The sequence below is a fragment of the Poecilia reticulata genome, chromosome 10, assembly GCF_904066995.2.
Source record: "Poecilia reticulata chromosome 10, P_reticulata-male-v2, whole genome shotgun sequence".
Taxonomy (NCBI): Eukaryota; Metazoa; Chordata; class Actinopteri; order Cyprinodontiformes; family Poeciliidae; genus Poecilia; species Poecilia reticulata.
This window is the reverse complement of record NC_088839.1, coordinates 33,018,782-33,044,273: the sequence shown is the minus strand read 5'-3', so window position 1 is coordinate 33,044,273 and position 25,492 is coordinate 33,018,782. Positions and strand designations below refer to the sequence as shown.

At 40.4% G+C, this 25,492-nt stretch overlaps 1 protein-coding gene across 4 annotated transcripts in view; it reads right to left on the bottom strand.

Annotated features, from left to right (window-relative positions):
* Positions 1-25,492, bottom strand: part of slit3 (slit homolog 3 (Drosophila)) — a 226,983-nt gene that overhangs the window by 28,030 nt on the left and 173,461 nt on the right. For all 4 annotated transcript variants that reach the window (XM_081611949.1, XM_081611952.1, XM_081611951.1 and 1 more), the window contains 2 exons: positions 21,379-21,522; positions 18,721-18,864 (listed from right to left, as the gene is read on the bottom strand). In XM_081611949.1, the coding sequence (XP_081468075.1) occupies positions 18,721-18,864; positions 21,379-21,522 (288 nt within the window). The remainder of the gene's footprint in view (positions 1-18,720; positions 18,865-21,378; positions 21,523-25,492) is intronic.

The window sequence follows — 25,492 nt, the reverse complement described above, 5'->3', positions numbered from 1 at the left end:
AGTCCTGCTGTAGTTAGTATGAAGCTAGTACAGCTGTGGTTAGCATGAAGCTAGTAAGGCTGTGGTTAGCATGAAGCTAGTCCTGCTGTAGTTAGCATGAAGCTAGTACAGCTGTGGTTAGCATGAAGCTAGTCCTGCTGTAGTTAGCATGAAGCTAGTACAGCTGTGGTTAGCATGAAGCTAGTACTGCTCTAGTTAGCATGAAGCTAATACTGGTCTGGTCTTTTCAGTCTGACTCAGTGTTAGCATCTGTTGACACTGATATAATAGTTAATTATTTTGCAGTAAACCCCCTAACTTTTATTCTCTGTTTGAATAATGTTCATGTTTGTGTCGTTTCCCTCGGGTCTTGTTTTTCCCCGCTGCTCTTCAATCTGCGCCAACGGGACCGGAGGTCAGATCACGGGGCGGGACGACATCATGGGGCAGATTAATCATATCCATAATTCAGGAACTCTCCGTGCATTAAGTCAGAGGGATGAAGCAAGCTTTGGACCAGAATCGTTTAGGTGGAACCATTAAAAGAAAACGCTGCGGGTCAGAACCGGTGCTGGTCGCATCGGACCCAGAGTCCGGCCCAAACCAACATTCTGCTGCGTCTGACTGACACACCCTGATAAACATGCAGCATGTGCAGCAACACGCACAATGCTGCAGTCGGGTCAGCTGAAGAGTTTCCCTCAGAGATTATCTGCTAGTTCCAGAACCAACAGAACCGAGGAGCAGCAGAGCAACAAGGAGACGCTCAGAGGTCCGAATCTGGAGAGAAGAACAAACCGAACGAGAGACAAGCTGCACTCTCCACCCAGAGAGACAGGAAAACAGACAAAAACCAGATTAAAACAGACAAAAAAAAGATTAATGCAGGTAAAAACCAGATTTAAACAGATAAAAACCAGATTAAAGCAGATAAAAACCAGATTTAAACAGATAAAAACCAGATTGAAACAGATAAAAACCAGGTTGAAACAGATAAAAACCAGATTTAAACAGATAAAAACCAGATTGAAACAGATAAAAACCAGGTTGAAACTGACTAAAACCAGATTGAAACGGATAAAACCCAGGCTGAAATGGCTCTAAACCTTTAAAAAGAGACTATAAACTGGATGTGAAGAGCTTCTACCAGTCAGTCTCCATTTGGGTGGTCAGACTATCTTCATTTTAACTCAAACCAAACCAGCCTGATCCGACTAATGGAACCTTCCTCTTCCTCCTCTTACTCACATCCAAACCAATCCAATCAGATCAATTACGGTAGTTTAATAATCCAGCAGGTCGTTGCAGCAGCAGCAGCAGCAGCTGAGCTCAGTTTCAGCAGGACAAAACCATCCTGCAGCTCCAGTGTGTGTGTAGGGGTGTGTGTGTGTGTTTTTGTTTTTATCACATCATGGGGACTTCAATCTGTTTACACTCACGTCATGGGGACCTCCTCCATCATGGGGACCTAAACCCTGGTCCCCATAAGGAAGATGGGTTTAAATGACTGTATAAGCCATTTTAAAGGTGCTGGTGAAGTTTCAGCAATGGCCCATAACACGTTTTTCCGTCACTTTTGTGTTAGTGTGTGTGACCCGATACTGCCCCCATAAGATTTCAGATTGGTACTGCACCTCATTGTAATTCACACACTTTTCCAAATATGGTTGGGTACCACCTTCTTCCTGGTCCCCATAAAGAAGATTATGGCAAGAACTTGAAATTATTTGGTTTAAAAGACAATATCAACTTAAAAGATAAAATCCACAATCCCAAATGAAAATGGATATTTTTCTACAAAGATTGACTCCACTGATTCAGTGTTTAGACTTTTGATTTTGTTTACACACCAAGAATTGTTCACGTGTGCATATTGTCTGTTTACTGATCTTTGATAAAGTTAAAAGAGATTAAAAAAGGGGTTCATGGTTTGAATTTATTAATAAAGTATGAAACAGGGTGCATAAAAGACTAAAGATGTAAACATTTGCGCAAATATTTAGTTAATATTCAACACTACAGTTTTAGAATAGCTTTAAAACTGTTCTAAAATGGGTAAATGTTTTAGTCTCTAGATCTGCATTGATGTTGAAGCCATAAGGTAAAACATTAACAGCAAAAGAATCTGACAGCTTACTGACCCAAGTGCACAGTAGACAAATGGAGAAGCTTTCAGTTTTATTGATAAATTGTAAAAATATACATTATATTTCTTTAACTTTACAATTAAAATTCCTTTGTGTTTACTTTTAAATAAATTGCCCACAGCATATATTTAAGCTTGGGGTCATGGAACAAAACAGTAAAAAGGTCCAAGGGGTTTAAATACTCTGTTTCTGACAGTGACTTTGTAGCAATCACCTCTCCTAGATTAATATGTAGTAAATGGTCACAGTCAATTGCATCAGGTGTGCATTGCGCTGAACTTCCTTCGCCAGTTCCTGATGTTTAAAAGGCAAATAGTACCGGTGCCTGTGGACACAAATGTTTTTTTAAATAAAAGAAACCTCTAGTACAGGGATGAGCAATTAATTTCTTCAGGCGGCCTCATGAAAAATCTGAAATATGTTGGAGGGCCAAACCAAAAAAGACTCAAATTTAATCTTGACTCATTATACATTTCCTCATACCTCTTGTTGTAATAAAGTATTTAAATCAGATTCTATAGGGAATAAGAATATTCAGTAAATAGTAATAAAAGTTAATTTGTGGTTTGGTTGAAGTGAGAATTAATACAAATTCTATCAAATTAATAGTTTAAAAAATACAGTCATCACATCTGAATTTGTTTTTAGCTTTTTAATCTCTGCACAACTGAAATGGTGTGCATTAAATTGATCAACTGCATATATGAGCAATAAATGGTTTTAAGTATTGGAAAGGCCTGACGGACCTGCAGAGCTGCAACCTGAAAGACTGAGTAACACAAAAGTTCCTCCAATCAGATTTTAATGAATGGAAAAAGTACCACAAAGTACTTTAAATACAGCAGAAACTTAAAGAGGTACACACAAAAAGTAATATCACTTTAAATAACAATATAACAACTCATTACAAAATGAAACTGTAATGACTTGAAAACCTGGAAAAACTGTCAAAAATAAAGTACTCCAAAACTGAAACTTCCTCACAGAAACTCCTGAATCTCTGAGGTCCTAGAGCCTTTTCAGCACTTTTCCCAGACTGAGCCACCTGACGACTGTGTGATAGCTTAGATCTCGGTGGTCAGTCCAAGTTTCCTCTAAAAGTGAAACAAACTGTCTATGGTTCAGCGCCCTTGCTCTGATAAAGTCCAGTGTTTTAGTTATGACATCAACCACATGATTCATTTTTAACACCGACTTACACAACGCTTCTTGATGTATAATACAATGAAAAAAAGTAAATTTCTGCTCAGGGTTCTTTTCTGCCACTTTGTCCTGGATTCTCTTTAATAAACTGTTTTTCCTGTGAGATTTGGACACCAATCTGTTGTCACGCCCACCAGTGTGTCCCAGTTCAGACCCAAGCTTTCCAAACACGCATTTACCTCTAAGAGCTCACTCCCTGTTGTTCCTTTCATTGATCGCTGCCTGCCAGCTCCTCCATGATGCTAAATTCTGCATTGATCCCGGTGCACGAATATGAGTAGCTAGGCAGTGTCCCGTATGTCACAGCTCTCACCCAAAGTCAGGGAAAAATACACAATCATTCACACTGTCCTTCAGTTGCAGCACCAGGTTCGTCACAATGTCCTTAATCCTTCTTGTTATGGTGCACCGGGAGAGGGAGATGTTCTCAAAAGCATCTTTTTTCTCAGGACATATTAGCGCTGATGAGACCAACAAGCACTCCTTAATAAACTCTCCATCACAGAAACGTTTGCTCTTCCACCAATCTTGTGGGATATGACAAAACTTGCCTTGACTGCAGCTCCTCTAGATGACAGGCATTTTGTAAAAAGTGTTTGTTGAGCTTGCAACTTGGCTACCAACGCAGATGACTCAGTGGTGCGCCGTTTCCCTGAGAGGTTCTCTTCTAGTGTTTGGTCACGTAGTGACGATGGAGATTATATTCCTTTAACACAGCCACCTGCGCACCACAAACTAAACACACGGCTTTACCTTTGACTTCAGTAAAGAAATATTTTGCTCTCCATGCCTTGTTGAAAATGTGGCATTCGAAATCAACTTTTCTTTTTTTTACCATTTGATGACATTTTGTGGGGATCGTGGATTCGGCTGCTAGCATCACCTGTTACTGTGCGTTAGCATTTACGTACGTGCATTCATAAATGGTGTGTTAAGCCCTTTCAAAATAAGATGGCTGCATCGCATGCACACGAAATTTTTTTTTAAAATTTTGACTGGGGGTCCGAGGGCCGGACAGGGATGCCCAACAGGCCGTATCTGGCCCGCGGGCCTTGAAATGACCAGGTCTGCTCTAGTAGAACCTAACAAAGTATCAGGTAGTATTTGCCATAAACAACTAGGATTTGGAAAAGACACACCTTTGGAAAAGACACACCTCCTCCCCAGAGCAGAACCTTTGGTGTATGCAGATATTAAAGTGAGGTAATTTCACACAATATCTGCATGCATTTAATGTTGATCCAATAACATATTAGGGGATCTAAATGTAGATACCAAAGCATACTATATACTGAGGTTGAACAAGTTAGTAGGTAAGGTTAATCAGCACCTGCTAGAATATTTCTGCTGTGCTGCAACAAGCTACATTATTGGATTTGCTCTATCGCTTTTTATTTTTAACGCATTCCTTCAAAGGGCAATGTTTGTTATAATATTCTTGGAATATTTCCAGAAATGTATCATAAGCTTCATTAATATGCTGTTGTTGGTAGACAATGTTCCAATCATGTGCCATCAAGTCATGTTTTTAGCAAAGTTGTCGATTCCTTTGTTCTAACTCTCCTAAATAACTTATGCTGTTCTGGTAAAGCAATTTCTATCATATATTACAAACACTGGCAAATGGTCATTGATTAAAAACCCTCCAACAGATTTATGTACAATTTCATTAGCCAAAATATTGTTGACTAAAGTGGCTGAGGAGGATGTGATTCTACTTGGTCTAGTTATCTTTGGGATAAGAGTCAAACTGATCATTGTGTTCAAAAACTCCTCTGTACTTCTATCAGGGTTTCCCCCAGTGTATTATAGGCCTGGCGGCTGCCATGCTTTACTCGCGCCACCGCCAGGCTAAGCCTTTCTTGTTTATTTCTAGGAAAATAAAATAAAAAAAATTGCCTTTTTTTTAAGCCGGATTGCAAGTGTTTCTGTTGCTCCGAGCGTTTCACTATCAGAGCAGATTTATTCCTAAAAGATATGTTTATAGTTTCTGCATTTAAAGCCGGACCAACCACACCGCTGGTCTCTGCGCGCTGCAGCAGCTGGATGTCTAAAGTTTACCTCAGCGCGGATCCTCCTTTCACTCGAACTGGACACAGGCTGACCGCTGTGGATATTTACATCAACCCCCTGTGAGGAATTATGATTAGTTATGAGGAGTTATTGATTAAGGTAAGAGTTTAAACCCACCGCGTTAGCTCCGGTTAGCTCTGGTTGCGCAGCTCTACGTGAACCGCAGGAATAACATGTAGTCGCGCTTTCAGAGATACTTTGAGGTGAGAATGATGTATATTTGTGAACAAAACATTATGCAGCGTTTCCATCTCAACACGCTGCCCAGCGTTTGGTCCTGTCTTCCCTGTAAAGTTTAGGTCTGGTTCCCGGTTAGCCGGTGCGTTAGCGGCTAACGACCCAGCGCTAATCACTCATCGTGCAGGTTTAACCCGGTGAGGAGCTTTTGCTCTCCTCGCAGTCACGCATCACGCTGATTTTATATTATTTTATTATTATTACTAGTATTATTTTTCCGGTTACATTAAGCACCAAACCGTATCAAATGTTTTGCCCACTTGGTCAGACAGAGTTAATGCTCGCGGCCACCGGACATCTGAAAAACTCATCCAGAAACTCGACCAACCAAAATAGTTTGTGTGTTTCCTTGTTAAAAACTCAACAGACACGAAATGAAAGAGCTACTAAAGCCACATTAGCAGCATTGAATTAAATCTCCCATTTGTTGCGCAGTGCAGCAGATTACCTCATCATGCAGGGCCGGTCAAAGGCTGCATGAGGCCTGGAGCAGATTATGACTTAGGGGCCCCTTTTGTTGCTAAAAACATGAGCAGCTCTAACAGCTTCTGTGTTAGATTTAGTGAGAAGTTTAACTGGCAAACCTAAAAGCAATAAATTATAACTGCATCTTACTAATTTGTATTTGTGAACAAACGGAGCTGAAACGCAAAGATTAAACTCACAGCATCAGATGGTTGCTATGGTAACAAACCAATCTATGAATATTGTTCTTTGAACTTCTACAAAATAAACTTACCAGCTCCTTAAAATCTAACATATAAATGTTAAATAATTTAAAGTATTTTAATTTATATATGCTGAAACCATTATGTCAAATTTAGCAGCAATGATAATCTCAATAAACAAATGTTACATTTATATATCTGTGGTCCATGTTAAAATATTAGCATTTATGGGGCCCCTGAAGCTCTGGGGGGCCTGATGGAGCCGCTGACTTAATTTGGATTTAACAGAAGTAAACATAATTGATATTTATTTTAATTGTATTTTTTGATTAGTTGTTTTTAAGGCTAGTTGTGGGTTTATATAGCAGTTCACTGACGATGTTTTCCCATAACATATAATTACCCAGTGACATTTTTACTTTTATTGTCTACTTAACATCTTTTAATACAAAAACACGGTGGACCGCCTCGGCGCCCGACCACCGGGCTTATCAAGTTTTCTGGGGGAAACCCTGTCTGATTATTCACATTAAGTAAATTTATATTAAAGTCACCACATATGAACAAAACCTTACTAATCTTATCTGAACACACTTTCCATCCATTCCTGCAGAATATCAATATCAGAGCCAGGTGCTCTGGCTCTGATAAATATGCACATAAAAGGATAATATTTTTATCCTTTTATGTGCATATTTTTATCCTTTTATGTGCATATTTCTAGTTATACATTCAAAAGCATTATTAACTGCAGCTGACATGTCCAGATGTCTAAAATTAAATGTTTTTATAATGTATAGTTCTACTCCTCCACTTTTATTCTTTCTATTCATATAGCTGAATTCAGTCGTTGAGAAGAAAATCCATTTATCTATCTGTATACAGCCAAGTTTCCAATACTGCTATTACACTGAATGGTTGTGCAAATGTTCATAAATAATCTCTATTATGATCAAAATTAACACAGAGGCTTCTGCTATTAAAATGTATAATCAAAAGCTTTCCCTCTGACATAAATCTATAATTGAATTGTTTATTCGTATGGTAACAGCAGGTGGTATCCACACTGGAAAGGGTGATAATTATAATTGACTGTGTACATAAATTCTTAGTATGAAATTGTCTTTTGCTTTCTCAACCGTCATCCTGGTCCTGGAGGGCTGAAGTCCTGCAGCTCTTAATGTCTCCCTGGTCCAACATACTTGAATCCAACAGCTGAATCTCCTCCTCAGTGCAGTCAGGTTCTCCAGAGTCCTGCTAATGACCTCATTATTTGACTCAGGTGTGTTGAAGTTGAGATGCACCTCAAAGTTGCAGGAGTCCCTCCAGGCCTGGAGTTGCCCACCCTGGTCTAGCTCGTCTGGCTATATCCACATTTTTCTTGGTGAGATGCTCATTCAGGAAGACATTTGATCCTTTCAATTTCCATCCTGGTTTCAGCAGCGCACCATCTTTACAGTTCACAAACTACAGATTGGTGGCTTGTTTATCTCCAGGATTCCTCATTTTCAAGGGATGACAGGTTCGATCTGCTTAACTTCCAGTGCAATGCCTTTAGCTTCCAAGCAGGCAGGCAGTCACCTGTTGCTCCACTGACAGCTTTGGCCTCAGCGTCTCCTTCGTCCCAACTCACAGCACGGGCATCTCGGTTTTACTGTCAGTCCAGTTACAATCATGTTATTTATTCTGGTATACTGTTCCAACCTATTCACTCAGTTTTACAGATGAATTATTTTTTTGTCCTTTTCTTCATTTTGAAGGCAAAGAGCTTTTATTTTGTCAACAAGGTCCTTCTGCTAAAGCTGCATTGGTGCAACTTCTGTAGCTAGAAAGTCCAGCGACCTCTTAATATCCACATCTTCTGTTGACTGGTTCTTTTGGCTCCATGATTCAACAAGTTCCAAAGGAGAGCCTTTCCAAAACCTTTCAAGAGTTACCACTATTTTTTACGTATTTTTGGCATTTATCCATGTTGATGTGAGCTTAAGCAAACAGGATGAGACCCAGAAGTAGATTCCTCTGTTTCTGATACAAAGGTAATCTCTGGGAAACGTAAACCACCTTGGAGAAATTTTGAGTTGGTTAGAAAAGGGGAAAAAAGTGCCGAAAAGCAGAACGTCAGTGGCGTAAAACTGAACTATAAGCCCTTAGATGTATACAAAATGTTCAATTTTGAACTGAAAAATGCAAGAGACCTTTTTTTCAAACATCATTTCTACCTCTATCAACAACTCTTGTGCTTTGTTTTTGATTGTTGACAGGTTTGCAAATCCACCTTCTTCTGTCAACTGTGAATTTTTCTCCTCTGAGGCTTGAGACAAATTTGCTACTTTTCATAAACAAATCGGTGAAAACAGTAAACTCCTCTGTGTCCGTTACAAGGAATCAATTAACTGTTTTCCCCTAATCAGAACTTAACTAGGATGGCTCACTTTAACCTGGTCACTCAAAAAGATCTGAGTTATACTGTACATCATATGAAATCATCCACCTGCTTCCTTGACATTATCCCCACCAGTTTGTTCTTAAAGGCCTCAGATGTTTTTGCTCCTGATCTTTTACAAATAATTAATAAGTCACTCTCCTCTGGAGTCTTCCCTCAGGCTTTAAAGACTGCGGTAGTTAAACCACTTCTCAAAAAGCTTAACTTGGACTCGTCAATTCTAAGCAATTATTGACCAATATCTAACTTACCTTTTCTGGCTAAAATATTAGAAATAATTGTTTTTCAACAGATAAATGGCTTTCTAGCCCTGAACAACTGTTTTGATGTCCATCAATAAGATCTCCGTCAACATCACAGCACTGAAACTGCTCTTGTGAAAGTATTCAATGACCTCAGTCTAAACACAGGCCATCATAAAACGTCCATATTAGTTTTACTTGATCTGAGTCCTGCATTCGATACAGCTGATCATATTTTACTATCCCGATTAGAAAATTGGGTTGGAATTTCCGGTATAGTGCTCAGCTGGCTTAAATCTTACCTGTCCGACAGAACCTTTTGTGTCCATAGGCAACTTTAAATCCAAGCAGAATGAAATTCTCTATGGAGTTCCTCAAGGTTCCATCCTGGGGCTACTTGGTTTCAATGTCTATATGCTTCCATTAATTCAAATTATATGAAATAATAAGATAAAACACCAAACACTATAGCGCTATACCAGCTAGCATTAGCTGGTTTTTCGCCGGTGGACATAAATACAGTATAGTAATATTCTAATCACAAAATATACACAGTAATATGTCCATCTTACTTGCGAAACGTTGTCTGTGGAGCCTCACATCTGGAGTCCGTCGATCTGATCAACAATATGCCTCAGTGCTGATGCATCTTCTGCTGTTTCGGTCGAGCAAAGTAGGAGGGTCTTTTGTTTGCGTCTCTTTTTTTGTTTGCATGTTTTCTCTGTTGCTGTGCATTTGCACCTGTCAGCCACCGTAATATATTGCTTCTTTCTGTGCTTTGGAGTTTCTGTGCCAATTAATGTTTTTGCGAAGCGATAAAATCTGGGTAGCTCTTAAATTGCTACAAAATACAGCTGTATTTCCCTCAGCCAACTGGCTACAACAGCCAATAAACAGACCAGAGCATGGAATATTGCTCTGGTCTTTGTCGTTTGTTTCATTCTTTTTCACGTGTCACCATGAAAAACACCGACTACCCTGGCCCCTGTGGTAAATCTGGTCTGGAACCTGCCTCCAAACCTAACTCCTTATTTATATAAATATTTTAGTAATATACCAGAATGTTTACATAACTTTTATACTTTTAGCTGTCTGAGGACACATTTTGAATATTAAATCAGGTGTTATGATCAGTTACTCTGTACTTCGGTAGTTTACCAAATACTTTTTACACTTGCTTAATTAAATGTTTTTAAAGTATACTACTCTGATGGAGTACAGTTTTGGGTTACTCTAACCAACCTCTACGCATGAATGATTGCTCTATGATGACTTTTTAAAGACAAAAAACACTGCCATAAAATAATGTCCATCACTGCCATCCCACCCCATGAGAGTAGGACGGCACGCGCCATGGTGGCGTCCCTTATTTAGATTTCTGAAAGGTGGCAACATTAATCCCAAGTGGTTAGCCATGCCCCAATTAAGTCACCTTTTTCTAAAATTTGTGAAACATCATATTTTAATGTATACTCATTATCAGTGAAGGCTTACAATGTCTTTAAAATGTCTGTCTCCAAAAAACAATATTTAATTATGTGTTACAATCATGAGTGCTGATGTGCACTTTATACATTTTCAGTGCCAAAAAATGGTCATAAGTTAGCTGTCCTGCTGTTTATTGGAAATTTAAACAAGTGATAAGAAATGTTAAGGCTTTCATGTTTTATAGAAATGTTGATTTGCAGCTTATTTTGATGTTTTGCAGTTTAAAATGGCACCACGTATCAGTCCGATGAAAGATGCAATGCATTACGTCGTTTCGAGAACGGACAAAGTATCGAAACTTGAGGTGAAGTACATCAATGCAGTGAAAGGTAAGATGGCATATTATTTAGCAAATTCAATCAAAGATGAATGACAAAGTCAAACTGTCCAGCAACCAAACATATCTGAACATTTTAGCAACTAATTGATAAGAAGACACTGTGCTATGTTTTATAGGACTTGGGGTCTTTGCAAAAAGTTAAATTTACAAAGGAGAGTTTGTAGTTGAGTATCATGGAGAAAGGATCAATAAAGAAGAATCTGAGAGGAGGAGGAGACTGTACCATCCTGCTGCTTTAATGTTTGCATTTAAGTGGCAAGGCAAAACATGGTGGTGAGGGCTGAAATATTTCTGTACTTTCAAAAATTCTGATGAATGGATTTTGCACACGTTTTTTTATTCTTGTTTTCTGCTTTTTATCCGTTTTTGTCCTTTAAAGCATTGATGCCTCCAGAGAAGATGGGTCACTCAGTAGGCTCATAAATGATGACCACAGACAACCAAACTGCAAATAATTAACGTGAACGGAAAACTCCACCTTTGTTTGTTTGCCCTCAATGACATTAAAGAAGAAGGAATCACCTGGTTATGGGGTTCAGACTGTCCATGGAGGACACAGGTAAGAAGCTTAGTAAACAGTGAAGTAATGAGAAGAATGAAAAAATACAAGAATCGTCATCAACAGAATGAAAGATTTAAAATACTTTGCAAAATTGTATTTTAAAGACAAAATTGAAAAAATAGATTTTAAAATTTTATTCAACAAGTATATGTGGTGATCTGTGTTTTCTGTGTATTTATTTTGAGGTTTTTCTGTGTTCATTAGTCTGTTCCCCTGTGAGTCTCTGTCTTCCCTGTTGATTGTTCCCAGCTGTGTCCCGTTTCTTTAATTACCCTCCCAGTGCATTTAGTCCCACCTGTTGTCGTTGTCTCTTGTCGGATCCTCGTACGTCTTCTTGCTCCCTGTCCTGTGGATTTCATTATTGAACTATAATCATTCATCATCATCCTGGGTCTGCCTGGGTCCTCCCTCGCCTCACCAACCACCAATCATGACGGTATGAACAAATTGGTTTAGATTTAATTCCACTGTCAAATCAGATTTTTTTTCAAACTTAGACCATTTTGTTACGTTGCTGCTCGGTGGCAGATTTGGTAGATAGGTGAATATTACCAAAGAGTCAGCATTTGGACAGCTATAACGTTCCTGTTTCAGTTCTCTGATGTTGTGGAGTTGGACTTAAAGATGTTCATAATACTAATTTAATTAAATGCAACAGTGAGGGTCAGATGTGCCTGTACAATGTGTTGTGTTGACATGGGGTATGGCTGACTGACATTTGATGGCCACAAGTCCTTAAAACTAATACAGCAATCAGTTGAATGATCTGCATGTCAAAATGCAGGTGCGGTGCTACATCTGACCAAGACTTAATTCAGTGTTGGTTTCCAAATTTGCTAGCCAATGCTCTCCTTTGGACACTCACGGCGTCCCCACAACACACATTGACCAATGTTACCTAGTGTGTTGGATGCTAGAACAAAGTTGGTCCCCAGAAGGACATTTCACTGCATGCGTGTTGGGTCCACATAACTCATGTCTGTAAAACACTAAACCCAGTTGCAGTGCCTGAAAATGTAGAAGATTTGGATTATTTCTTTGACATTGTGTTTAATACAATTTAGGGTTTTAGTTCACAATTTCCAGTCATGATTCTTTGGTTTCATTTGAAAAATGTATTTCATGCTCAACACTGTTTGGCTTATTATTCTGTTTAACTGGCATTTGATGGTCACAAGTCCTGAAGACCAGTGCGTGTCGAAGTGGATCTGCTGTGCTATATTCAAGGATTTTTCAATCTGAATAGTTTTTGAAGTTAGCTTATTAAATGTACTTCTTTAAAGGAAACTAATTACCCCCATAGCACACATTAACCAGTGTCGAGTTGGAGCAAATTGACTTTCAGGAAATGGTTAGGTTATGTTTATGGTATACAGTACCTTAAATTCTTTAACTTCTGTGAAAGTTTTCTAAAAGTGAAAGTTTTGTGAGAAAAAAAAAACAGCCATTCATTTTTTATTTTTTACAATCAAGGATCTTAAATTACCCTACTATCAAATCTCTTTAACAATCAAATGTTATAATTTGTTTGAACTTTCAGTTTTTTAATTGTCAAAGTCTTCATGGCTCTAGCTTCTTTGCTAAAACAAGCATGTCATTCACTGTTCCAGAATTTCAGTTTTGATAACCAATTAATACCTAATTGGCTCCATACTAAAAGTGTCATTGTAAGTTTTTCTTCCTCTCTTCTTTCACCAACTATGGCACAGAACAGCTATGTTTAAAAATAAAACAGCATATTCATTGTTTCTGTCCCATTTAGATGAAAAATGTGGATCTTGAAGATTCTGGCGACTTTTTTGACTCAACATTGGGTAGTGGCGAAGAATAGATTCCTGATTCCGCTGAGGACAGCGATATTGGGAGCGAGGAATTAAATATTCATCCCAATGATTCCATGAAGACTTGATCAGCAAGTTTTCATCTTCGGAAAATGTTGTGGAATGTGACAATACATCTGTCAAGTTTGTCGCAGACAGTTCTGGCAATGAATCATGCTCTATAGTTGTTAGTGCATGCCAAAAGAAGGGAGGGAAAAGAGTCTACGACAAAAAGCATTACTGTCTGTACTGCGGTAAACCATTTTCCAAAATGGCAAGACATCTGCAGCAAGTACATGGAGATAAAATGGGCGTGGTTAAAGCACTCAGCTTTCCAACAGGTTCCAAGGAGAGAAAAACCATCTAGATTTCATCCGTAATAAAGGAAACTATAGTCACAATGCCAATGTAATAAAATCAGGAGGCGGAGTGTTGGTGCCATTCAAGCGACCAAACAAAGAAATGAAGAGTGAAGACTTCACGCACTGTTCATATTGCCGTGGTATTTTTACAAGAAAAGTACTATGGCGCCACATGTGGAGTTGTGCTCTTAGACCAGAATCAGCCCATTTAAATCCAACTGCGGATTTCAGCTTCGGTGATGAATCAACAGCCGAAATGTCTACAATGGCCATCAGTTCAGCCGAGCTGTACTTCAGTTGTAAAGTTGTTGCTGAACTTTTTCCAAAAACGGTCTCAAAGATGTTAAAATAAGGCTTAATCTGTGGAGCTCCAGAAGTCGCTGCACTTCTGTGCACCACCATAGCAACCAGAATATAACAACTCAGAACTTGTGAGAAAGGCCAGTGCGTTTCAAGATGTCCATCAGGAGAAGTGGAATGAGTTAATCTATGCTACTGCCCTAAGAAACATCAGAGAGTTTAAGTGGAATCTACCAACTCTCATGTCCTTTACTGAAGATGTATAAAAACTGCATGCACATCGGAATCACATCCAAGATGAATGCTGCTGTTCACTCTCTGAAAGCCCCTGTACAATGACAAAGTCATTGCTTGCCCAGATCATTCTGTTTAACTGACGTAGAGTAGGAGAAGTTGTTAGCATGCCTTTGGTGGCCTTTTTGTCAAAAGATGCATCTGACCAGCACCAAGACGTTGACTGGGCACTCACTGAAATGGAGAAAAAAAAACTCTGCCAGCACTTCTCAAGGATTGTCAAAAGAGGAAAACGAGAGTGGTCAGTTCCGATTCTTCTAACTCCTAAAATGCTGTCTGCTTTAGAACTTCTAGTTAAACTGAGAGAACCTGTGGCGTTTTAAAAGACAGCTTGTATTTGTTTGCAAGACCAGAAATCATGACACATTTCCAAGGTTCAGACTGCTTCAGTGACTTTGCAAGAGCCTTTGGCGCCAAGTGTCCGAGGTCACTGACATCTATTAAACTCTGAAAACATGCTGCAACACTTTCAACTGTCTTGAATATGACTAATACAGAAATGGATCAACTGGCAACCTTTTGGGACATTACATTCAAATTCATAGCGAGTTCTACAGGCTTCCAGAGAAGATCCTACAACAGGAGTGTCAAACTCCAGTTCTCAAGGGCCACTGTCCTGCAGTTTTTAGATGTGCCACAGGTACGAAACACTGGAATCAAATGGCTTAATTGCCTCTTAATTGTGTAGCTAAGTTCTCCAGAGTCCTGCTAATAACCTCATTATTCTATTCAGGTGTGACACAGCAGAGGCACATCTAAAAGTTGCAAGACAATGACCCTCCTGGACTGGAGTTTGACACCTCTGCCCTACAACTTGCCAAGATCAGCAAAGTTCTGATGGGGTTAGAAAATGGAAGATTGGCAGAATTTCATGGCAAGAACTTAGATGAAATTCAGGTATATCTATCTGTCCTTTGTTCTGTGTATCATTTGCAGTTTTTAAAACTGTACTGAACATTTAATACAGGCTATATATACTGTAGCTGGTCAAACTGCTTCCCAGAAGCCGCTTTCTGTCTATTCTAAACATCACCTGCCATTTGTCCGGGCTGCAGTCTCACTGATTGAAGTTTGCACAGGAATGTTCCTCCACAAGCACAAATGTCAAGCTCACAATGAGCCAAGTTCCACATCACAAATGAAGTAGACATCTTCTCCAATGCAGTTCAGAGGGCTATGAGTTAATTATTATGAATGATTGGTTAAAATGTATTTTCAATAAGTCAATTCAGAACTTGACCAGACTCCTAACCTGTCTACTCATCTAAGAAAAATTTTAACTGCAAAATAACAGCAAAAACTGCCCAGGTGTTAGATGATTCACCAAATATGGAAAGACTGATTATTTAGTCATTCCTTCAATTTACATGTTTTTTGTGGTTTAAACAGAAAACATAAACTCTGATGATAATAACGATAACAATGATGCTGTGGGTGAGAAAATTTCTTCTGCTATTGATAAGTTTTTTGAAAAGTTACTAAATAATATAACAGTTTCTCAACCTTTTTTGGCCCAGCGCCCCCCCAGCCTTTATCCAGGTCCCTCTCCGCCCCCACCAAAGAATTTGTAGGCTACTTTGCACTGACTATTATTTTATTATTAATGTTACCATCACTATTATAGACGTTTTGATTTTTATGCTTGTTTCTGTATCAAAAATAATTTCCCAGAGAACAAAAAAAACCCATGGGAATAGAAATTATTTTCACAGGTGTCTATTAAAAATGCAATGAACATTCAAGTTAAAATCTGTAGGCCTAACAGCCAATCAGTGTGGAGAAATATTCTTATTTTGTGCCATTTTCTAGTTGTTAAATATTCCACAAAATGACCAGATAAAAGATGTTCAACATGCCAGTTTAAACTTTGAACTATTTGCAAAACGACTGAACTGCAGCATTAAAACATGGATAGAACTGTAACTACATTAATCATAGCTCTTCTTCTCTTCAGTGTTTCTGGTGGTGCAGCTCTGTGCTGCCTTCAGGAGAATGGGACATCAGAGCATCATCCATAAAACTTCACCCACATGGCATTTATTGTGCAAACCAGAGCTTTCAGTGGAAAAACTAAAGTTCCTTTTAATGCCATACAAATATGAGACAGAAACATGGATTATATCTTTATATAGACCTGTCTATTGATTATAGATTAATAGTTTTACTGGACAGAAATGACAAAGAACAAATCTGGTTCTTAATCAAATCCTAATGAGTCAAAGTGTCATGGAGTCATCAGCCTCATGACATTAACACTGACATGAAAAATAATATTGAAGAAATAAATATATTAAATCTAATTAAAAACATAAATAAGTCATGAGTTCTTTACCGTTATGGTCTGTAAGGTATATTTATTCTCAGTATTACATATGGTCTCAACAAACCCATGGCACTTCAACAATATTATTTTACCTTTTATCTGGAAATAGTGTTCGTTTATTCTTGCCATACAGTCTCTGTATCAAGTATTGCTCGAAAGGTCTTGCCATACCAGTTTATTCCTCTGTATTTACTTTGTTTCTTATTTTATTCTTGCATTTTGTTCTTCATTCATTTCCATTTAGTTTCCTTTGATTAGTATTATCCTCTCTTGGTTTATTGCTATGTGCACTTTAGTTTCTTTCCTGTTGCCAGATTTATTTCATCGTTTATTGACGCTCACCATCAGTAATCTTCACTCATCACCTGCTGCACGCCTAATTGTCATGTGTGTCACATAATGTGTTGATTTTTCACTGTTCAGCATCGGATTCTCTGTTTTTATGCCATGAAAGGCATTTTATTTCAGAGTTTTCTGCAATATGCGCATGGTTTTTTTTTTTTTTAAACCCCCTAAGGTGCAGGGTGGTCTGGAAACGTATCGATGGGGAAAAGGCAGACTGACATAAACCTTTTAAAACAATTTTGGTATTCTGATTATTGAAATTTAAAAATGCTGTGGTACCGTTCCATCACACCTGTTTCACACCGGACCGCACAGTACTGGTGTTGACGCTATAAAATGAACGCTCTCTATCGTGATATCACACATGGAGGGATTTCTTTATTTACATGGGTTAATTTTTCAGAGGGATACAAAGTGAGGGTATCGTGATTTTAGTAATTACATGTTTATAAGAGCTAATATTCCGTTGTCCTTCCATGGAAGCGGGCAGCCTCTGTTTAAAGCTGCAGCATCTAACTTAAAAAATTTTTTATAATCAATCTCCTCTGCCTCCTCCCTGTTCTGCATAATTACTCCGCTCAGTCAGAAACAGCCACTCAGAACTAGCAGTAATCAGCTAGCCGCAGTGCTATCAGGAAGTTTTCATTCAGTAACTCAGGATTGTTTATTGTAATGGATCCTGTTTTTGCCTTTGAATGTTAAGTTTTATACTTGAATTTTTTGGCAATGTTGAGAGGTTTTATTTTGACTCTTAGCATTATTTAGCCTCTTCAGAGCCTTCATATGTTTTCAGTATGTTAAAGATGGCATTACCGATGGTACAATTTGCACAATGCCCGTTTTTTTTTTTCTTGGAAAAACTCATTTAAAACAAGTTTTTGTCTAAATTAAGGTGAATTTATGGTTCCTTTTCCCACATACTGTAACCGATAGTGCTTATGATTAAAAAAAATAATTATTATGTGATTGGCATCGGTGATCGGCCCTCATGGGTGATCGGAATCGGCAGGAAAAAACCTGAACGGCACATCTCTAACACAGACCCTTTATATATTTAGTTTTCCTTTTTCTATTTAAGTTCCAATGACTTGTTCAATGTGTTTTTTACATACTGTTTCAGTGTTAATTTAGAAGAAGCACCATTTGTCTTTTGTTTTAAATGTTTATTGAAAAAATGTGAAGTGCATGTTCATCTCTAACCCCTTTAAGATAAGGTTGTTTCTTTTTTTTTCTTTTACGGCCACTGGGCATCTTTGTGCCTATAGTTAAATAAAATGTGTTTTGCAATGATTTGTTTCTATGTAATCATTTTCTGATGTTAGTGGCAAGTTATTTTCTGATGTTGGTGATAAGTTATTGATCATTCTCTTTAAATCTAATAAGGCAGATGGAATATTTCAGGAAATGGAACAAAGGTCCCCACTAGGTAAGTTAGTACGTGTAAATTATGCAAATAATATGTCAATCTGGTCCCCATCTGACATGTTTTTTAGGAAGTTAACGAGTCCCCATGTAGCATGGCCCAGACAGGTTGATCACCCTACTTTTGAAATTGAGTTATTTGAAGCTGTGTATAGGGTAATACAGCTATAAATAGTGTAAAATATTTTTTATTAATTTTTAGAACCACTAGAAAGTGTGGTCCCCACAAGTGATGATAAAAATAGTAGTCCAAACATCCCATGGAGATCAGTCTGCATGTAGGTGTGTGTGTGTAGGTGTGTGTGTAGACACTATGATAACAAATGTCCTGGGATTCCAGTCAATCGATTCAATGAAGATGAGCATCTGTGAGGAAGATGATTTCCACAGAGAAACGTGCAGCAATATCAAGCTGTGTGTGTGAGACGCAGAGCAGCAGGTGAGGATGAGGAGGGTGAAGAAGGTGACTCACATGGTGGAGAGCGAGTGCAAGGTGGCGAAGGCCCCCGGGGCGATGCTGGAGATCCGGTTGTCGTATAGGGAGAGGAGGCGCACTGAGCTGAGGCCGCTGAAGGTGCTGTTATCGATGCAGCTGATCTGGTTGCTGCGCAGCATGCTAGACACACACACACACAGTTTATAAAACCACTTCATCAGATTTTTCTACAGATCACTTTTAACATAATCATATTTTTATAATTTATTAGAATAAAGTTTTTTAAAATAATCCCTGATCAGTTTAATCTGTGATCATTGTGTGAATCTCCCAGCATTCCTTGCTCAGATTTCCTCGTCTCTCATTGGCTGACGTTTCAAATCTTCTGTAACAGAAAAATCTCATGAATTTCACATGTGAAACCAGGAAACGCATGAAAGATGCACATGTGGTTCACAAACTTTCACATATAAACGGACATTTTGTACGTATGGATCTGAAACGCAACGCCTAAATGACGTAAACTGCTTGTGTGGGGAAAAAAATAATTTCTCATCAGTTTGAAAGGCTAATAAATAGATTCATAAACATAAAGGATATTTCATCAATTATTTGAACATGTTTTGTTTAGGTTCATAAATGCATGACATAGTTGCAGTTTTCTGTATAAATTACTGTTTTTATTCATTTCAGTTAATGAAAATGTTTTCTCCACTTCAGTTTGTGTTAGTTTTATTCAGCTATAATAACGTTGTGTTGGTGATTTTGTGATGAAGAATCAATCGAGTGTTTCCCTCGGTTCTGAGGCGACTGACGGTAATTATTTCACTGAAATGATTCAGGACAAACTCAGGAGATTTGATCTGACATGATGTCATCCTGGACAGGAAGCGCGCTGTCGGCCATGATGGCCCGGAACATGACATCATCAGGAAGCGTAAGTGAGTTAGTTAGCATTAGCAATCTCTGGACAGGCTAACCAGGTTAGCGGGGCTATTACTGGAGCAGGAGCCTCTTAACATAATACAGAGACTGCCATGATGGCATTAGGGACTCATTAGTCTGTATATATGTACATGATAGCATTACAGTCTCTCACACACACACACACACACACTCTGGACGGTAATTGGACGGTGTGTGGGGGTCGGGCGTGTCCCTCTGGTTTCTGGCAGTTTCTGTTCTTCCTGTGAGGACAGGAACTGCTGCAGGAACCAGTGCTGTTCAAACAGGCGTCAAAATGAACAAAAATGGCTGAAACATCAAATAAAAGGAAACTTTTTTCAAACAGCACGCCATTTTATTTAGGGGTGCACCGATTTATCGGTGCCGATCTCCTTAATTTTGGGAGATTGGTGATCGGCTGATTTTTACATGTGAAGCCGATCTTATCAGCCGATCTTATGTAGCTTGGCAAAGTTCTAAGAATCAACCACCGTGCTCTTCTGCTCTCCGGTGAGAGAGGTTTGACTGGCAGGCCGGCTAGTTCTGTCTGCACGTTTATAAGTAACTATAGCGACCCTAGTGTTGCCAACTCAACAACTTTCTTGCTATATTGAGCAACATCCATCCATCCATCCATTTTCTTCCTCTTATCCGGGGTCGGGTCGCGGGGGCAGCAGCTTCAAAAGGGAGGCCCAGACTTCCCTCCCCAGCCTCTTCCAGCTCCTCCAGGAATCCCAAGGCGTTCCCAGGCCAGCCGAGAGACGTAATCCCTCCAGCGTGTCCTGGGTCTCCCCTCCTCCTGGTGGGACCTGAACACCTCACCAGGGAGGCGTCCAGGAGGCATCCTGACCAGATGCCCGAGCCTCAACTGGCTCCTCTCGACGTGGAGGAGCAGCGGCTCTACTCTGAGTCCCTCCCGGATGAGCATTTTAGGGCAACATTGCTCAACATATTGAGCAACATTTCAGACGAAAAAATTGGCATCGGCCAAAATCGGAATCAGGTAGACCTTTTTAAAAGATTGGTAATCAGCGATCAGCCAGAAAACTGCAATCGGTGCACCTCTAATTTTATTCCTAATATAGTTTGATATTCAATGTCAAAAAATTTTGTCATGTGTGTTAAATAAAAAAATTGCTGATATTTTTACTAGAATTTTTTTAAATAAAATATAATTTTTTTTTTAATCCAGTAGGTTTTGTTTTTTTATAAGTGCTGTGCATTAATAACTAGGCGTCACACCCAGATCCCACTGCTAGCTAAATGCGCCGCAGCATCGTCTACTGCAAAGCATTATGGGCCTTGTAGTTTTGACCTGCAGAATAAAAACTGGCACAAACAAGAGATGAATAAACAGAATCAGATGGAAAAATCAGCCAGTAAATGAAACGTTTGAGACGGTAAACAGTCAACGTGAAGAAATGATGTTCTGGTTCCAGAACCAGAGATGAAAAATCAATGGAATTGTCATTTCTGGTTCTGTTCCGGCTCTGGTTCTGCTCTCTGCCTGCAGCTGCTCCGTCTCTGAAACCGGTTCTGGGTTCTTTCCACGTCAACCGGCCCGTTTAACCCAGAAAGCACAGCCAGTTCTTCCCAATAAAAGCTAACGATTTAATCGTCGCCTGCAGGGAAAGTCCCCACTTTGAGGCAGAAAACAGATATACTGCTCGCCCCGCCACACACACACACACACACACACACACACACACACACACACACACACACACACCGCGGTACGGTAACACTCACAGGGTCTTGAGGCCGCTCAGGCCCCTGAACATGCGTCCCTGCAGCGTGGTTAGCTTGTTCCCGGTTAGCAGCAGCTCCAGGACGCCGACCGCGCCGTCGAAGACGCCCTCTCTCAGATCTCTCAGCTTGTTGTTGCTCAGGTTTCTGCGGGGAGAACAGGAGCATCAGCAGGTGCTTCCTCGGCCTGCTGCGGCTTCAGCAGGTCCCGCTGTAAAACATCAGATAAGACCCCACCCTGCCAAACATGCATTCAGCCTCTGATTGCAGCAATTAGTCACGTCCCTCCAGCTCATTAACGTCTCACACTGAAATATCCTTTTCTTTCACGAGATAACAGAAAACCTGCAGACATAAAACACTCCAGACTGGAGGGAAGAGAGAGAGGAGAGAGCCCAGTGATAGGCATCAGCGGTGACGGTGTTACGTCGATCCGCGTGTCCCCATCAGATACGGTTCCCCCTGCGTCTTCTCGCCGCTCCGCACGAGCTCAGAAAGCACGCGGTGGTTCAGCGCGCCTATCTGGAACAGGTTGTTTGAGCTTCCACGGTGTCCGTAGTTCTCCAGATCAGGTTGTTTGAGCTTCCACGGTGTCCGTAGTTCTCCAGATCAGGTTGTTTGAGCTTCCACGGTGTCCGTAGTTCTCCAGATAAGCGCGCTAAACAAGCGCGTGCTTGCTACGCGCGTGCTTTCTCAGTGCTCATAACGAGCACGCGCGTATTTTGGCGCCTGAGCGGTGCGGAGCGGCAAGAAGACGCAGGGGGAACCGTTTCTGACGGGGAAATGCGGATCGACGCAAAAACTGTTGTGCACTGACTACCAATGAATGTTAGCAGCCATTAGCTAGCGCCCAGTAACGTTAGCGAACGCCCGCTAACGGACATCGTTACGAGATAACATCGTAATGTCGTTATGTTAGCTAATGATGTCCGTTAGCTAACGCCCGCTAACGTTAGCTAACGGACATCGTTACGAGATAACATCGTAACGTCGTTATGTTAGCTAATGATGTCCGTTAGCTAACGCCTGCTAACGTTAGCTGACGGACATCGTTATGAGATAACATCGTAACGTCGTTATGTTAGCTAATGATGTCCGTTAGCTAGCGACGTCCGTCACTTCCTGTGAAAGCCATGACGGGTTGCTGTGAGCAGCTTTCAGCGGCTGGCTGTGGTTCTGCTCATCAGAAAGCAGCGAACCATTCAGGATAGGAAAAAACAAAAATGATGGCAGACAAATATGAATTCAGATGCATTAAAGCAAAGCAAACACCAGGGAGGCAGAGGAGGAGAGGAAGGAAGGAAAATGGAAATGAGAGCAAACCAATCTATATTGTCAGTGATGCTGCTGGATGGTTAGCAATTTCCTCTCCAATAAATCAAACACTCGACTCTGCTCCATCTTTCTCTGTCTTATTCTGACACACACACACACACACACACACACACTCTTCAGATAAGGACCGACTGTAAATCTGGACTGAAGGTCCATTTTGTTTTTCCATTCAATATTTAATCCATCCAACCTTTATTTGAGTTTTTCTGCATCTCCTCCAACCAGCAGCTCTTCCTCCTCTGAGGCTCGTTATTATTGTTTTTATTATTACTTTACGTGTTTTTATCATGTTGAAACTGACGTTAAATCCAGAACCTGACTTCAGATCCAGATCCTGACGTTAGGTCCAGAACCTGACTTCAGATCCAGATCCTGACGTTAGGTCCAGAACCTGACGTTAAGTCCAGAACCTGACGTTAAGTCCAGAACCTGACGTTAAGTCCAGAACCTGACTTCAGATCCAGATCCTGACGTTAGGTCCAGAACCTGACGTTAAATCCAGAACCTGACTTCAGATCCAGATCCTGACGTTAGGTCCAGAACCTGACGTTAAGTCCAGAACCTGACGTTAAGTCCAGAACCTGACTTCAGATCCAGATCCTGACGTTAGGTCCAGAACCTGACGTTAAATCCAGAACCTGAATTCAGATCCAGATCCTGACGTTAGGTCCAGAACCTGACGTTAAGTCCAGAACCTGACGTTAAGTCCAGAACCTGACTTCAGATCCAGATCCTGACGTTAGGTCCAGAACCTGACGTTAAATCCAGAACCTGACTTCAGATCCAGATCCTGACGTTAGGTCCAGAACCTGACGTTAAGTCCAGAACCTGACGTTAAGTCCAGAACCTGACTTCAGATCCAGATCCTGACGTTAGGTCCAGAACCTGACGTTAAATCCAGAACCTGAATTCAGATCCAGATCCTGACGTTAGGTCCAGAACCTGACGTTAAATCCAGAACCTGACGTTAGGTCCAGAACCTGACGTTAGGTCCAGAACCTGACGTTAAGTCCAGAACCTGACGTTAAATCCAGAACCTGACGTTAAGTCCAGAACCTGACTTCAGATCGAGAACCTGACGTTAGGTCCAGAACCTGACGTTAAATCCAGAACCTGACGTTAGGTCCAGAACCTGACGTTAAGTCCAGAACCTGACGTTAAGTCCAGAACCTGACGTTAAGTCCAGAACCTGACTTCAGATCCAGAACCTGACGTTAAATCCAGAACCTGACGTTAAATCCAGAACCTGACGTTAAATCCAGAACCTGACGTTAAATCCAGAACCTGACGTTAAATCCAGAACCTGACTTCAGATCCAGAACCTGACGTTAAATCTAGAACCTGACGTTAGGTCCAGAACCTGACGTTAGGTCCAGAACCTGACGTTAAGTCCAGAACCTGACGTTAAATCCAGAACCTGACGTTAAATCCAGAACCTGACGTTAAGTCCAGAACCTGACGTTAAGTCCAGAACCTGACGTTAAATCCAGAACCTGACGTTAAATCCAGAACCTGACGTTAAATCCAGAACCTGACTTCAGATCCAGAACCTGACGTTAAATCCAGAACCTGACGTTAAATCCAGAAACTGACGTTAAATCCAGAACCTGACGTTAAATCCAGAACCTGACGTTAAATCCAGAACCTGACTTCAGATCCAGAACCTGACGTTAAATCCAGAACCTGACGTTAGGTCCAGAACCTGACGTTAAGCCCAGAACCTGACGTTAAGTCCAGAACCTGACGTTAAGTCCAGATCCTGACGTTAAGTCCAGAACCTGACGTTAAGTCCAGAACCTGACGTTAAATCCAGAACCTGACTTCAGATCCAGAACCTGACGTTAGGTCCAGAACCTGACGTTAAGTCCAGAACCTGACGTTAAATCCAGAACCTGACTTCATATCCAGTACCTGACGTTAAATCCAGAACCTGACGTTAGGTCCAGAACCTGACGTTAAGTCCAGAACCTGACGTTAAATCCAGAACCTGACTTCAGATCCAGTACCTGACGTTAAATCCAGAACCTGACTTCAGATCCAGAACCTGACGTTAAATCCAGAACCTGACGTTAGGTCAAGAACCTGACGTTAAGTCCAGAACCTGACGTAAAATTCAGAACCTGACGTTAAGTCCAGAACCTGACGTTAAATCCAGAACCTGACGTTAAATCCAGAAACTGACGTTAAATCCAGAACCTGACGTTAAATCCAGAACCTGACGTTAAATCCAGAACCTGACGTTAAATCCAGAACCTGACTTCAGATCCAGAACCTGACGTTAAATCCAGAACCTGACGTTAGGTCCAGAACCTGACGTTAAGCCCAGAACCTGACGTTAAGTCCAGAACCTGACGTTAAGTCCAGATCCTGACGTTAAGTCCAGAACCTGACGTTAAATCCAGAACCTGACTTCAGATCCAGAACCTGACGTTAAATCCAGAACCTGACGTTAGGTCCAGAACCTGACGTTAAGTCCAGAACCAGACGTTAAATCCAGAACCTGACTTCAGATCCAGTACCTGACGTTAAATCCAGAACCTGACGTTAGGTCCAGAACCTGACGTTAAGTCCAGAACCTGACGTTAAATCCAGAACCTGACTTCAGATCCAGTACCTGACGTTAAATCCAGAACCTGACTTCAGATCCAGAACCTGACGTTAAATCCAGAACCTGACGTTAGGTCAAGAACCTGACGTTAAGTCCAGAACCTGACGTCAGATCCAGCACCTGACGTTAAATCCAGAACCTGACGTTAAGTCCAGAACCTGACGTAAAATTCAG